This window comes from Musca autumnalis, unplaced genomic scaffold (assembly GCF_047663935.1).
Source record: "Musca autumnalis isolate F117 unplaced genomic scaffold, ASM4766393v1 scaffold_4, whole genome shotgun sequence".
NCBI classification, from domain to species: domain Eukaryota; kingdom Metazoa; phylum Arthropoda; class Insecta; order Diptera; family Muscidae; genus Musca; species Musca autumnalis.
The window spans coordinates 19553445-19570177 of record NW_027411977.1 but is presented as its reverse complement, the minus strand read 5'-3'; the positions used below and the strand labels follow the sequence as shown (position 1 = coordinate 19570177).

The following is a 16733-nucleotide window of genomic DNA, read 5'->3' as shown; positions in this document are numbered from 1 at the left end:
AACAGAGAGAATTGGAGATTTTTTCTTAGTTCGGTCTATGGAACAAATGTTCTGTAATGGGCCAGCAAATTAAGTAAGTACTATATCTAGTAGATATATTAGGATGTGTAAAGTATTGGTCAATTCGGTCACTCACTTTAAGAGTTTTCGTGCACACAATTTTTCCGAACATTTTTGAATTTTTGTGGGGGAGGCAACGGAAGGAGTGGACCGATATTGCTTAACTTCGAACTTAAACTAAGTTTGGACAAAATATTACGAAAGCCAACAAACATATGGACAGTATCGGCATATCCCTTCGAAAGTTATCTTGCGCTCCAACCACTACACACGGGTCATGAGTTTTTTTGCACCTTTCAGGCTATTTGCGCAGGAAGTATGGACTTGCCCCTGATGAAACTTGTACCATCTTATAGGGGACAGTGAATTGAAGTTGGTACAATAATTTATTAAACTAAGTTTGGACAAAATATTACGAAAGCCAAATTTTGGACCGAATCGATTAATCCGTTCCAGAGTTATCGTGCCCTCCAGCCAGTTGTTGCCTTTTCTTTTACATCTCACTTTGACCTTGAATCAAATGTCTTTCAAATTAATATTTAAATCTAACATTCAAACGAAAGCAATATTGATTTTTTATTACCACATAAAAGACCAGTTACGACATACATAAATATTGACTTTATGAGGAAATAATATCGAAAGGGCACGCACGTTTTTAAAGTATTTCCATGGACATTAAAGCTTACAAAAGACATAATTTTTAAACACATTTTACTACTCATGTAACGGATATCAACATCAAACAGGATACACATAAAGAACAATTTCAACCCTTCCTTTGATTGCAAAGTGGTGTTTGGGCATCATTACCATCGACTTGATCGAGCAGGACAAGCTCATAAATAACCAAAGTACCGGCCATCTGCAAGGACAAACAAAAAACGTGGATGATAAAAATGTTTTAAATGAAAAAAAATCTAAAGAACATATCCAGAAAAATATTTCTAAAGGATATGTGGATATTGAAATAAAAAGAAATTCAACTCACGGCCAACATTAGAGGTCTGGTCAGGAAAAAGAAACCTTTTCCACTCAAGGCAATTAAATCGGAAACAATTATTTCATTGAGGCGCTTGAGCTGAAATAGAAGGAAAAACATAAATGTGGTTAAATGTGTGCGAATTCGCTACATATAATTTTGCAATACAATTCTCCTTTGGTCATAGCTCAATTATTTAAAAAATTTATTAAAAATTTGTATTTTTAGACACAATTTGAGATCGTCAAATACATTGTGTCCAACTATTCATCTCATATCAAAATATTAATTAAAATCCATCACGCTCTCTTGTCTTACCTCCAAACACCAGTAGGCGGTGGGTATTTCATAAATTATACTTAAAATTCCATAGGCCGTTTCATTTATGGCCGCTGCCGACCACATCATGTAAAAAGTTCGTGTCGCCACATGAAGCAGGGAAAACCAAAAGTAAATTTCACTCATAAAATTGTCTCGATAGCTGTGAAAAGAAAAGAAAACAAAAAACAACAATAACCATCTTTTCTTGTCCGCCGCTTATTACATGGTCCACTAGCGCACCATTTGAACCGTTTTATCGATTGACTTACAGAAATGCATGAAATGTCTGGACAGCCAAAAAATATAAATTCTGGGCACATGACAACATCACCAATCCGGACAAATCTCTATCGTAGAGCTGCAGTAAATCTGTCAAGGCAAGAAAATCTTTGCGTACGCCATGCCAAAAGTCATTTGACATATGCTGTCAAATGTTTGAAGACACGGCAGGATTAAATAACAAAAGAGGCAAACCCATATCTCAGTAACAGAAAAAAGGACTTCACACACACACACTCGAACATACTCACCTTTTTCTGATAACATTGCACGTGCCATTTGAATTGATTGAAACGTATCGCCAATCCTTGTGACACGAGAATTAGAAAAACATCCACAAAATTCCATACAAATGTCATTGAAATGGTTATCCACTAAAGAGAAGAAGAGGATGAAGAAAAAACAGAGATGAATGGAGAGGAAATTAGGTAAATATGCCAATGAGATTGTTTTTCTTTGAACTTTGCACAACACAACACCTGATATTTAACCCGGTTGGAATGAAAAGAGCCAGTAATTCGATAAGAAGACCTTGTGGTCAGAAAGACATCGTGGTTCTTCTTCTTGAGGTGTTCTATAAGAACACCTTGAAGTGTTCCATGAGAAGACCTTGAGGTCTTCTATAAGAAGACTTTGAGGTTCTTCTATAAGAAGACCTTGAGGTGTTCTATAAGAAGACCTTGTGGTTTCTATAAGAAGACATTGTGGTCTTCCATAAGAAGACCTTGTGGTTTCATTAAGAAGACCTTGTAGTCTTCTATAAGAAGACCTTGTAGTCTTCTATAAGAAGACCTTGTGGTCTTCTATAAGAAGACCGGGTGGTCTGCTATAAGAAGTCTTTGTGGTCTTTTATAAGAAGACCTTGTGGTCTTCTATAAGAAGACCTTGTGGTCTTCTATAAGAAGACCTTGTGGTCTTCTATAAGAAGACCTTGTGGTCTTCTATAAGAAGACCTTGTGGTCTTCTATAAGAAGACCTTGTGGTCTTCTATAAGAAGACCTTGTGGTCCTCTATAAGAAACTTTGTGGTCTTCTATAAGAAGACCTTATGGTCTTCTATAAGAAGAAGACCTTGTGGTTTCATTAAGAAGACCTTGTGGTTTCATTAACAAGACCTTGTGGTCTTCTATAAGAAGACCTTGTGGTCTTCTATAAGAAGACCTTGTGGTCTTCTATAAGAAGACCTTGTGGTTTCTATAAGAAGAACTTGTGGTCTCCTATAAGAAGATTTTGTGGTCTACTATAAGAAGATTTTGTGGTCTTCTATAAGAAGACCTTGTGGTCTTCTATAAGAAGACCTTGTGGTCTTCCATAAGAAGTCCTTGTGGTCTTCTATAAGAAAACCTTGTGGTCTTCTATAAGAAGACCTTGTGGTCTTCTATAAGAAGACCTTGTGGTCTTCTATAAGAAGACCTTGTGGTCTTCTATAAGAAGACCTTGTGGTCTTCTATAAGAAGACCTTGTGGTCTTCTATAAGAAAGTCTTGTGGTTTACTATAAGAAGACCTTGTGGTGTTCTATAAGAAGACCTTGTGGTCTTCTATAAGAAGATACCTTGAGGTCTTCTATAAGAAGATACCTTGAGGTCTTCTATAAGAAGAGACCTTGATGTCTTCTATAAGAAGACCTTGTGGTCTTCTATAAGAAGACCTTGTGGTCTTCTATAACAAGACCTTGTGGTCTTCTATAACAAGACCTTGTGGTCTTCTATAACAAGACCTTGAGGTCTTCTATAGGAATACCTTGAGGTGTTCAATAGGAATACCTTGAGGTCTTCTATAAGAAGAGACCTTGAGGTCTTCTATAAGAAGAGACCTTGAGGTCTTCTATAAGAAGATACCTTGAGGTCTTCTATAAGGAGACCTGGATGTCTTCTATAAGAAGACCTTGAGGTCTGCTATAAGAAGACCTTAAGGTCTTCTATAGAAAGAGACCTTGAGGCCTTCTATAAGAACACCTTAAGGTCTTCTATAAGAACACCTTGAGGTCTCCTAGAAGAAGACCTTGTGGTCTCCTAGAAGAAGACCTTGTGGTCTGCTAGAAGAAGACCTTGTGGTCTCCTTGAAGAAGACCTTGTGGTCTCCTAGAAGAAGACTTTGAGGTCTCCTAGAAGAAGACCTTGTGGTCACCTATAAGAAGACCTTGTGGCGTTCTATAAGAAGTCCTTGTGGCCTTCTATAAGAAGACCTTGTGATAAGCGCAAAGTGAAAAGCTATAAGTTGTATCGTGGATTACGGCCCTGGTCAATAGACCATGCCAATCATTGACGTTTGTTTAGTAGACTCAACACGCAGAGAAGGAATATTGTTAATGAGAGCATATTTTCAAAGAAAAGTAAGTAGTGCATTGGCAACTCAAAATATATATTTCTTACAACAATATATATGGTTGCAGTAATATACATACATGATAGTTTCTACCATATTCATGATTGCTACAACATTAAATATAAAATACAATATACATAGTTATTGTAACAATATACAGTGTGTTATTGTTATAAAATACAATATACATGGTTGCTGCAACAATGTATGTGCATGGTTTTCAGAATGGGTTCACTGCAACAACCACACGTGAAACGTAACATAATGGATGACAGAGTGGGACTTTGGTAGACTCCAAATTATCCAATGTAGCTCTTAGGTCGTAACAGCTCAACTTGAAAGAGAATTAATTAAAATATCATATATGGTAAAAAATAAATTTCTATTGTATTTCCATTTGAAAAAATTTTATTGCTTTTTGCGGAACACGCCTTTTTAGCGGGTTCATCATCGCTCGTTCTTATGATATGGTCTAGCCAACGCAATCGTTGCATCTCGATACCTTTAACTATATTCATGTCGTTGTATATCAGATACAGCTTGTGGTTCATACGACGTCGATATTAACCGTTAACGCAGATTGGTCCGTAGATCCTTCGAATAATTTTTCTCTCAAACACGCCAAGCACTGCCTTATCTGCTTGCGCAAGTACCCATGCTTCGGAACCATACATCAGCACGGGCAGTATCAGTGTTTTGTAGGGCGTTATTTTTGTTTGACGAGTTGTGGTTTTGTTTTTGAAGTGCTTACTTAAGCCATTGTAACAACTGGTTTACGGCGGTGCCGAGGTATACGAAGTCTTTTACTACCTCAAAATTATAGGAACCAACTCCAACAGTTGCTCCGATTTCGACACCATTAACGTGGTCTTCTCGCCGTTTACCGCCAGACCAACTTTAGCAGATTCTCCTTCGACCTTCATAAAGATATCCGTTACTTCTTTTACTGATCGTCCCATGATGTCTATATCATCAGCATAAGCAAGTAACATGTAGCTGTTGGTGTAGATTGTGCCACTTCTTTTGATGTTTGCCTCTCGTATAACCTTTTCTAGCAGGATGTTGAAAAGATCACACGAAAGCCTATCTTCTTGTCTGAAACCTCTTTTGGTACAAAACTCTTCGGAGAGGTTCTTTCCTATTTTAATTGAAGATCTTGTGTCAGTTAGAGTCATTTTACAAAGCCGAATGAGCTTTACGGGGATACCAAATTCAGACATGGCTTGGAATACCTTTGAACATAGCGGGCTTTCGAAGGCTGCTTTATAATCGACAAAAAATGTGGTAGGTGTCGATCTGCATCTCTTGGGTCTTCTCCAGGATTTGCCACAGGGTAAATATCTGGTCAATGGTGGACTTGCCAGGTCTAAAGCCGCATTGGTATGGTCCAATTATCTCCTTGGCCATTTGGTTTAGTCGTTCGCACAATATCCCTGACACTATCTTGTAGGCGATAGGGAGAAGACTTATGCCCCTATAGTTGGAGCATAAAGTCTTATCTCCTTTCTTATGGACGGGAAACAGGATGCTCAGCAGCTAACTAGCTGATGCATACACCGTATAAGCGTTTCGCCTCCGGTTTTAAACAGCTCGGCTGGTAGGCCATTAGTTCCTGCTGCCTTATTATTCTTCAGCCGGTTTATTGCTGTCTTGGCCGGGTGGTATATATTCAATACCATCTTCTGGGATTAGATCTGTGGCATCTTCGTCGACTTCGCTACTATTGGATACCAGATTACCTTGCTGGTCTCTACAGGAGGATGTGCCTGTTTGATGTTTCACTCTTTGGTAGAATTTTCGGACTTCATTCTGTCCCCCGTACATTTCGATTTGTTCACATTATCGCTTATCCATCTCTCTTTTTTTCTTGCGGAAAGACGTTTCTCCTCTCTCCTTTTCTCCCGGTACCTCTCTTGTTCGCTACTCGTTGCTACTGATTGTAAAGTAGCCCTATATGCCGCATTTTCTCTTCGGTAGCAGCACGACACTCCTGGTCATACCATGGATTCCTTGGTGGAGGTCTCTGGTATTCAAGTTCTGATTTGGCGGCTGTTTGCATGGAGTGGGCAATGCTTTGCCATTGCGCTGATATGTTATCGGGATGATTAGGAGCAATTGGGCCAGTTGAGTGGAATATTCTGTGGCTATCTGTTGTGATTGCAGCTTACCGATGTCCAGCTTCCGTGTTGTGTCTGTTCACACTTTGTTTGCTACGTTTAGTCTGGTACGTACCTTTGCTGCAACAAGGTAGTGGTCCGAGTCTATGTTTGCACCTCAGAACGATCGTACATCCAACACGCTTGATGTATGTCTTCCATATATCACAACGTGATCAATTTGATTACTTGTTCTTTGATCTGGCGACAGCCAAGTGGCTTTATGAATATCAAGTTGCTTAAATCTAGTACTGCCATCTACCATGTTTCTTGCACTGCAAAGTCTATCTGCCTCATACCATTGTCAGATGTTTCACTGTGGAGACTGAATTTCCCGACTGTTGGGCCAAAGATATTCTCCTTTCCAATTTTGGCATTAAAATCGCCTAGTATAATTTTAATGTCATGGGCAGGGCAACGGTCATAAGTTTCTTCTAAGCGCTCGTAAAATATATCTTTGGTCTGTTCGTCATTGTCTTCAGTGGGACCAACAGCGCAAATAAAGCTGACGTTGAAGAATTTTGCTTTTAATCGAATTGCAGCGAGTCTTTCATTCACTGAGGTGAAGCTGGAGACCACATGTTTTAACCTCCGACTAACTACAAATCCGCAACCAAACTCATGCTTTGTGTCATGGCAGCTATAATACTGCGCGTCACCTTTAGGTGTTGTTGTGACGCCTTTCCCATTACATCGTATTTCCTGTATGACTGTAATGTCGTCCTTGTACTTTCAAGTAAATCTGACAATGCATAAACTGCACCTTCTCTATAAAGAGTGCGAACATTCGAGGTGCAGATTCGCAGATCATAGTCCTTAAAACGTTTGCTGGGTTCGTCAGCTTTAGAGGGGTTTGTTTTTCTTTTCTTTCGCTTTTTGATAGTAGGCTTTTTTTCTAGGGGAGGGTTACTAACCCGACGCCCAAACCCAAGTTTTTAACGTTCTTATGGGTGAACGCGCGGCACATGTTAGCTCACTACCTTTAACGGGTGTTAAAGGCAGTTCCCCAGGTGACACCACCGGGATGTCAGTGTCCACTTGAGATGAAAGAGGAACCAAAATAAATCCTGGGCTTTGGCATGTTAAAGCCGGTCAGGACCGTTCCTTGGTATCTTCCATCCCATACGTAAAGAGAGTAAAGTAAGTAATTTTGCCATGTAAAATTTTAAATAACCCATTATTTTCCTGCGTACGCCTGATGCATTTATTTAATTTTGTTTCATATCCCTAATATGAAATAGAACTAAGTGCTTGGATTTTCATAAAAAATGTTTCCTTACCCTTTAAATTCGAGATTTATAGGGTGTATGTAGACTTTATTCTTTGACTGTATGTCAATGAAAGTAGAACATTTCACCTTAACACTGTTGCAAAGAATATTGAGAATCGTCGCTAACCAATCCCATTTCTCCATTTCCTATTTTTAATGTGGCCAATTTTGAAGAAGACTATCTGAGCTTTAATGTGGCACCATGTTACCAACAATTTTCAAATTATCACCGATAAAGATAACGATGCTTGGCTATCCCAATTTCCAGTTTGTCGAATGGCAGATATCTCGGCTTCTATTCTTCTAAGCTTTATATCAAAACCAACCATGTTCGTAAGTTTTTATAGCATTTCCATACTTGTTTTTCAAATGTAATTAATACATACCTGCAATAGCGGAACCAACCACACGGTATAATCGATAAGGGAGAAGAATTGTAAACGTTCCCGCATATAATAGTTTTTCCAAAACCCCGCAGTTACATTACATTCTTTGATTTGCAAGTGATTGCTATAAAGTCCACTGGCCACATAGCACAAGTGTTCCACTGGCTCAAGTAATTGCAATAAAAAGAATACAACAACCAAAAATAAAAACAACAAACAACATGAATAAAGAAATCAAATAGAACTATACAAATCAAGAGCAAAATTAATTTAACATGCATACATTCATAGATGCACACATTCATACACACATACCTACTGATCCCACAAGGAATAATGTCCCCGTAAGACGTATACGACGACTCAGTATTTGTGATTCTGGACATGCTGCATAGGGTCCACGAAGAAATATCACTTCCAGGCGGCGCGTGGACTTAATCAAATTTGGCCACTTACGTGATAGCCATAAGAATACAATAAAGCCGGTAAGGCACTCAATGCTAAAGCTTAATGGTCCTAGAGAGAGAGAGAGATGGAGAATATATTAGACAAACTGTTTGCTGTTTGTTGATTGTCTAATGTTTTGTTTACCTGTTGTTGTAAGCATTATTCCCATATCAGCAAGAACTTTAAGCGAAAGAAACAAGTCGATGGTCGCAAATATGCACAACGTAAGTGTCAACAACACGGGCAGGCTAAACCATTTGAAACGCACCAATGCGACATCTGCTTGAGGCCATACTCCCAGAACCGGCATGGTGCCAAAGAAACATGACAAAACCAAAACTACCGAAACAAAGAAGACGATTGTGGTGATACGTGTAATGACAACACCAGGACAGCATTAAATGATACAGGTATGGGGAAGGAGCTATTTCAATTTGCATTTCAGGAAAAAAGGCACATGGAAGTGACATTATGTTTTATGTAGCCCCAGGGATAGGTAGGAAATAAAGACCAACATGGAGTTTGTTTTGAAAATGAATTACTCATATATAGCTTTAATACATATATTTTTTGTTTAAATAAATTCTGTTGTAAAGCTGGTGAAATTTGTCCCTCAAAAAAATTTGTTTAAAAATCCACGCCCAGAGCTGTGATGTTCCCTCAAAAAAATTTGTTTAAAAATCCACGCCCAGAGCTGTGATGTTCCCTCAAAAAAATTTGTTTAAAAATCCACGCCCAGAGCTGTGATGTTCCCTCAAAAAAATTTGTTTAAAAATCCACGCCCAGAGCTGTGATGTTCCCTCAAAAAAATTTGTTTAAAAATCCACGCCCAGAGCTGTGATGTTCCCTCAAAAAAATTTGTTTAAAAATCCACGCCCAGAGCTGTGATGTTCCCTCAAAAAAATTTGTTTAAAAATCCACGCCTAGAGCTGTGATGGTCCCTCAAAAAGAATTGTTTAAAAATCCACGCCTAGAGCTGTGATGGTCCCTCAAAAAGAATTGTTTAAAAATCCACGCCTAGAGCTGTGATGGTCCCTCAAAAAGAATTGTTTAAAAATCCACGCCTAGAGCTGTGATGGTCCCTCAAAAAGAATTGTTTAAAAATCCACGCCTAGAGCTGTGATGGTCCCTCAAAAAGAATTGTTTAAAAATCCACGCCTAGAGCTGTGATGGTCCCTCAAAAAGAATTGTTTAAAAATCCACGCCTAGAGCTGTGATGGTCCCTCAAAAAGAATTGTTTAAAAATCCACGCCTAGAGCTGTGATGGTCCCTCAAAAAGAATTGTTTAAAAATCCACGCCTAGAGCTGTGATGGTCCCTCAAAAAGAATTGTTTAAAAATCCACGCCTAGAGCTGTGATGGTCCCTCAAAAAGAATTGTTTAAAAATCCACGCCTAGAGCTGTGATGGTCCCTCAAAAAGAATTGTTTAAAAATCCACGCCTAGAGCTGTGATGGTCCCTCAAAAAGAATTGTTTAAAAATCCACGCCTAGAGCTGTGATGGTCCCTCAAAAAGAATTGTTTAAAAATCCACGCCTAGAGCTGTGATGGTCCCTCAAAAAGAATTGTTTAAAAATCCACGCCTAGAGCTGTGATGGTCCCTCAAAAAGAATTGTTTAAAAATCCACGCCTAGAGCTGTGATGGTCCCTCAAAAAGAATTGTTTAAAAATCCACGCCTAGAGCTGTGATGGTCCCTCAAAAAGAATTGTTTAAAAATCCACGCCTAGAGCTGTGATGGTCCCTCAAAAAGAATTGTTTAAAAATCCACGCCTAGAGCTGTGATGGTCCCTCAAAAAGAATTGTTTAAAAATCCACGCCTAGAGCTGTGATGGTCCCTCAAAAAGAATTGTTTAAAAATCCACGCCTAGAGCTGTGATGGTCCCTCAAAAAGAATTGTTTAAAAATCCACGCCTAGAGCTGTGATGGTCCCTCAAAAAGAATTGTTTAAAAATCCACGCCTAGAGCTGTGATGGTCCCTCAAAAAGAATTGTTTAAAAATCCACGCCTAGAGCTGTGATGGTCCCTCAAAAAGAATTGTTTAAAAATCCACGCCTAGAGCTGTGATGGTCCCTCAAAAAGAATTGTTTAAAAATCCACGCCTAGAGCTGTGATGGTCCCTCAAAAAGAATTGTTTAAAAATCCACGCCTAGAGCTGTGATGGTCCCTCAAAAAGAATTGTTTAAAAATCCACGCCTAGAGCTGTGATGGTCCCTCAAAAAGAATTGTTTAAAAATCCACGCCTAGAGCTGTGATGGTCCCTCAAAAAGGATTGTTTAAAAATCCACGCCTAGAGCTGTGATGGTCCCTCAAAAAGAATTGTTTAAAAATCCACGCCTAGAGCTGTGATGGTCCCTCAAAAAGAATTGTTTAAAAATCCACGCCTAGAGCTGTGATGGTCCCTCAAAAAGAATTGTTTAAAAATCCACGCCTAGAGCTGTGATGGTCCCTCAAAAAGAATTGTTTAAAAATCCACGCCTAGAGCTGTGATGGTCCCTCAAAAAGAATTGTTTAAAAATCCACGCTTAGAGTTGTGATGGTTTCTCAAAAAAATGTGTTTAAAAATTCACGCATAGGGCTGTGATGGCCACTCAAAAAATTGTTTAAAAATCCACGCCGAGAGCTGTGATGGTCCCACAAAAAAATTTGTTTATAAATCCACGCCTGGAGCAGTGATGATCCCACAAAAATTTTTTTATAAATCCACGCCTAGAGCTGTGATGGTCCCCCAAAATAAGTGGTTAAAAATTAACGCCTAGAGCTGTGATAGTCCCTAAGAAATGTGTTAAAAAATCCCGGCCTAGAAGTGTGATGGTCCCTCAAACAAATTTTTTTAAAAAATTTACGCTTAGAGATGTGATGGTACTTATTTTTTTTAATCCACGGATTTTAAATCTTTACTGTGTGGGCTCCGAAAGACGTTATGATATCTAGCTTAAAACTACGACCTTCCTTGTACGGGTCGAGCGTGCTAAACTATAAAATATTTGAAACAATTGAATTTAAAATTAAACCTTAAACTTTCATATCGAATATAAAATAAAATATAATTTCCCACTTCCAGCCACACCTTCACCACTCTCGAAATCTTTTCACACTCCAACTAACACTTACATGGCCCCAAAGCATGATGTAAAGTATTTCTAATACTTTTGCTGTTATGCTCATCGTATGACTGCACTTTAACTTGTACCATGTGCACGATGTATTCAATTCCTGATCTGTTTATTGATGTATTTGGGTTCGCGTTTCCCTTCACGTTACTTTCGCCCAGAGACGCCCACACTCACTGATTTGTGGCCCACCAACAGCTTCCCTGCTATAAAATTACAAATATTACTCGGATAACACAGTTTTACTTTGGGCCAAACTGCTCTCGTCCTCGTGTCGGGAAAGTTTACTGAACAACTATCGAGAGTTTAGTATTATAAACACTAGACCATTACTTTTACTTCACTTTTGCATTTGTGCAAACTGTTGTAAGTGTGTGTGTTCTCGACACTGTTATAGTGGTCTACTGTGTGAATGCAGCAAGTTTTGTAGTTAAATGTCATGCCATTCGATTCTTGTAAAAGCAAATGTTTATTAAATTAAGATTTGACGAGATACAGATCTGTAATGGCGAATTAGAAAAGGGTGTTATACAGGGGGTATGATTGAGAATAAAATCCATGGTTATTGAAAATAGCCATGGACGGCTCGACGCATATAGAAGGAAATGAGATGAGATTAAAAATTGCACATTATCAATTTGCTTTACCATTGATATCTTTGACACCATCCGTGGACCACCTTTATTAGGAGCCTAAGATTTTACCGGCGCATCAACACAAAAACATGTCGTAGATTCCGCACCGGCTTGTGTGGTATTACCGTGAGAATCCCTGTCACAATTTTGTGGATAAGCTTCCCTCATCCAATCACGCCAGGAGATATTTTCATGATCTAAGGTATAACATCAATCAACGATTCAAGCTCCAAAACTACGAGCAGGCTTGGAAATCATTCACACTAATGCAGTGCCACAGTCAATTCTTAGTGTCTTACATGGAGACCACCACCATCCATCACAGCAGCTAAATTAAGAACAGGACGATCCAGCCGTCTCAATTGGTATTGGTACCGAATTGTTCAGCTTGTGAACTGGGATCGTGCGATACGCTTCATCTGTTTGGCTAAGTTGTAGAACTTTTGTATATGAGTACAAAGAAACCAGGACCAGATAGCTACATTTTTGGACCGAAATACAGCACAAAGCTTCTGCACAAAAATTTTTACTATAGGTCCATGTTTTGGTATAGCTCCCATATAACGGTATCTATTGATTTTTGGTTTTAGCTAAACAGAAGACCTTTCCAAGTCTTCTAAAGCCAACAGAAGCCTTTTGGGGATCTTCTAAAAACAACAGAAAACCTCTGGTGGTCTTCTACAGACAACATAAGTCCTTTGGAGGTCTTCTAAAGAACACAGAGGACTTTTGACGGGTTTCTAAAGGCAACTGAAGACCTTTAGATGTATCCTGAAGACAATCGAAGACCTTTGGAGGTCTTCTATAGACAGCAGAAGACCTCTTGGAAAACCTTCTGAAGTACTCTAAAGGCAACAGAAACCCGTTGAAGGTGTTTTAATGGAAACTGAAGACCTTTAGATGTATCCTGAAGTCAATCGAAGACCTTTGGAGGTCTTCTAAAGCCAACAGAAGACCTTTGGAGGTCTTCTAAAGCCAACAGAAGCCTTTTGGTGATCTTCTAAAAACAACAGAAAACCTCTGGTGGTCTTCTACAGGCCACAAAAGAACTTTGGAGGTCTTCTAAAGAACACAGAGAATTTTTGACGGGTTTCTAAAGGCGACTGAAGACCTTTAGATGTGTCCTGAAGACAATCGAAGACCTTTGGAGGTCTTCTATAGACAGCAGAAGACCTCTTGAGGTCTTCTAAAGACAACAGAAGACTTTCTGAAGTATTCTAAAGGCAACAGAAAACCGTTGGAGGTCTTCTAATGGAAACTGAAAACATTTAAATGTATCCTGAAGACAATCGAAGACCTATGGAGGTCTTCTATAGACAGCAGACAACAGAAGACCTTCTGAAGTATTCTAAAGGCAACAGAAAACCGTTGGAGGACTTCTAATGGAAACTGAAGACCTTTAGATGTATCCTGAAGACAATCGAAGACCTTTGGAGGTCTTCTATTGACAGCAGAAGACCTCTTGAAGTCTTCTACTGGAAACTAATGGAAACTTTTAGATGTATCCTGAAGTCAATCGAAGACCTTTGGAGGTCTTCTATAGACAGCAGAAGACCTCTTGAGGTCTTCTAAAGACAACAGAAGACCTTCTGAAATATTCTAAAGGCAACAGAAAACCGTTGAAGGTCTTCAAATGGAAAGAGATGCGCTTTTATGGGGGATATAGCCACGTCTTCCTATATCCACCATAGAAGTGTACCTCTTAATTTTAGGTTTTAACCACATTATCTTACCTATTCTGATTCTCTTCTGGAATATTTTATAACCCCATGGAAGACTAAATAACGAATTTCTGTCATTTCAGTGGCATATTGCCGTTCTATGTGGGCTATTCCAACAAATTTCAATCGAAGAGGTTTTAACCTCCAATGTAGACCAAATACCGAATTGCGGTCATTTCGGTGGGCTTTTGTGGCCACAACCACAACTTGTTCCGACAATTTTCTGAAAAAATGTTATACCACTAACGAAGACTAAGTAATAAATTTAATTTAAATACCGAAAATTGGGATGTACACTTATATTCAGGCGTAGACCCATACCGACAAATTAATAGGGGAACGTTGAAAACCCCCAACGAAGACTAAATACCAAATTTCAGCCATTTCCATGGATTATTGTGGCCATAACCTTCAAAATACCGAAAATCGGCGTGGACCTGTACCGAAAAATTTCTGGGGGAAAGTTTTATACCTCCAACGAAGACTATATACCAAATTTCAGCCATTTCGGGGGAATAGTTAGGCCACAACTTTCAAAATACCGAAAATCGAAAATTCTATGGGACCTATTGTATATTGTATATGGAAAGTGGTCATCGAATATATGCCCCATTTAACGGTACTTCTCGAATTTCAGTGTTTTTGCAGAATTTTAAAGTTTTGTTATACCCCCCATATAAGGGTACCTCCCGATTTTCGACATTTTGGCGGTTATAGTTACATTTCTTGACTAACCTACCCGTAATTTGGCATTCCAGCAAAAATTTTCAAAATAGGTCCATGTTTTGGTACATACCCCATATTGCGGTACCTCCCGATTTTCGGTATTTTGCGGGTTTTAGATACATTTGTTGACCGAACTACCAGTTATTTGACATTTGAGGTCCCCAGTGATCAAAAACTTCTCCATCAAAAATTTTCAACATAGGTCCATATATTGATCGATACGTTCCGATTTTGGCTTGTTGGAGAGTTATAGCTACATTCCTTGACAAACATCGGCGTAATTTGACATTTGAGGTCCCTACAGTCACGTAATTCCAGCAAAAAAATTGTGAAAATAGGTCCATGTTTTGGTACATACCCCATATTGCGGTACCTCCCTATTTTCGATATTTTGAGGGATTTAGCTACATTTTTGTTACTGAACTACCAGTTGTTTGACATTTGAGGTTTCTAGTGGTAAAAACTTTTCCACCAAAATTTGTCAACATAGATCCATGAGGGGTTTAATGTCTATAATTGCCGAGATAGATAATAAAGCTGTAAAAACATACGACAACATAGACTTGAATTGAAATTTGATTTGGAACATTTCTTCTTAGGAGATTATGACTCAGTATGGAATACATTTTAATTAAGAATCTAAAAGTTTAACAAATCATTTCTCCATATAATATCTAATATTGTAAAGTAATTATACCCTCAGCCTTTAGGCTAAAGAGGGTATTTACACTTTGATACGACCAAAAATGTGCCTCATCGCAATAATGGTTTTAGACCCCAAGTATGTTTGTACGATATCCGTTTCAGACAATTTTGAGTAGATCTAGCAATGTCCGTCCGCCTGTCTGTCTGTCGGTGTGTCTGGCTGGTGCGCACGATAACTCTCGAACGGATCAATCGATTCGGTTCAAATTTTGGGTATTGAAATATTTTGTCCAGATTCGATTTAAGTTCGAAGATGGGCCATACAGGCCCTCTCCTTCAGGTACCTCCCCCACAAATGTTCAAAAATTGTCGCAAAACTTGTGCGCACGATAACTCTGGTAGGGAATAACCGATTTGATCCATACTTTGCACATCGTGTAATTTCTACCAAACTTAGATTAGGTTCCAATATGGACTCAATCGGTCCACTCCTTCGGGTACCTCCCAAACAAAATTTCGGAAAAGTTGAGTTTAGGACCTGGTTTCGAATCGCTTTGATTTTTGTTTACGCAAGTTGTATTCGCTGTCCTCTATACGACGCTGTAAGTTTCATTAGGGGCAAGTCCATACTTCCTGAGAAAATAGCCTGAAAGTTACAAAAACCCTATGACACCGTGTCACAGTGGAAAAAAATACTGATCTAGCGCGCCAAAAGTCAAAAAAATCACATACGCCAATTTAAAAATGATTGTTGCAGTATTAATCTAAGGTGTCCACAGAATGCAACGGCATTTAAAATAATTTGTTTTGCATCAGTCTAAGCGGAATAACGGTCCGTTTTTGGTTGATATTTTTTTAACTAGTTTTCATAATATAGTTTAGTAGTAAATTTGTGATCGTCGCATACACTCTTCCTACAAAGTAATTTTAAAGCTTTATTGAATTTAACATTTCGTGAAGCAGGTGATTTAAAAAATGTTGAATATAAGATGTTATTTATTGCAACTCGGATTTTACACTTAAAACATGTGACATCCGATTTGTTTCCAAAATGAGCACTTTCTTAAAGCTATTACTAAGGAGTGTCGCGGGATGGCGCGTAGATTTTTTATTTTATTTTTAGTACACATAGTTCTTAACTAATTTGTAAAATTTTAGCTGCAACAAACTGCAACATTTTATTTTATTACTATTTTTATTAATATCATTTTTTATGTAAAAATTCTGAAATTAGAGCGGTACCTTTCTATGGGGGCCATATCAATGCGTGTACCTGTGCCGAAAATTCTCCGTCGGAATATTTTATACCACCAACGAAGACTAAATGTCAACTTTCAGCTATATCGGTTGGATAATATGGCTAAAATCTCCAAAATTACCGAAATCGGTGGTACCGGTCTATGGGGGCTATATGAAAACATGGTCCTATACCGAAAATGTTTATAGGAGTGTATGCATAACCCCCACGGAGACTAAATACCAAATCCTAGCCGTTTCGGTTGGATAATGTGGTAGAAATCTTTAAAATACCGAATATCGATAGGTACCATTCTACGGTAAAAATACAAATTTACCAAATATATTAATAAATGAAGTAAAATTGTCACTTTATAGCTGTTCATATCGAATTTATGGACAAACATACAATAAAACATAGACTTTTACTTTTGG

At 38.5% G+C, this 16733-nt stretch overlaps 1 protein-coding gene across 1 annotated transcript; it reads right to left on the bottom strand.

Moving 5' to 3' along the window:
* Positions 1-595: 595 nt before the first annotated feature.
* LOC141401876 (gustatory receptor for sugar taste 64c-like) lies at positions 596-11628 on the bottom strand. Its single transcript, XM_073982429.1, has 9 exons — positions 11337-11628; positions 8371-8565; positions 8095-8295; positions 7780-7940; positions 1894-2016; positions 1633-1787; positions 1361-1523; positions 1052-1141; positions 596-925 (listed from the first exon to the last, which is right to left on the bottom strand). The coding sequence occupies exons 1-9, from the start codon at positions 11416-11418 to the stop codon at positions 830-832; spliced, it is 1266 nt and encodes a 421-aa protein (XP_073838530.1). The 5' UTR covers positions 11419-11628; the 3' UTR covers positions 596-829.
* Between the last annotated feature and the right edge of the window lie 5105 nt (positions 11629-16733).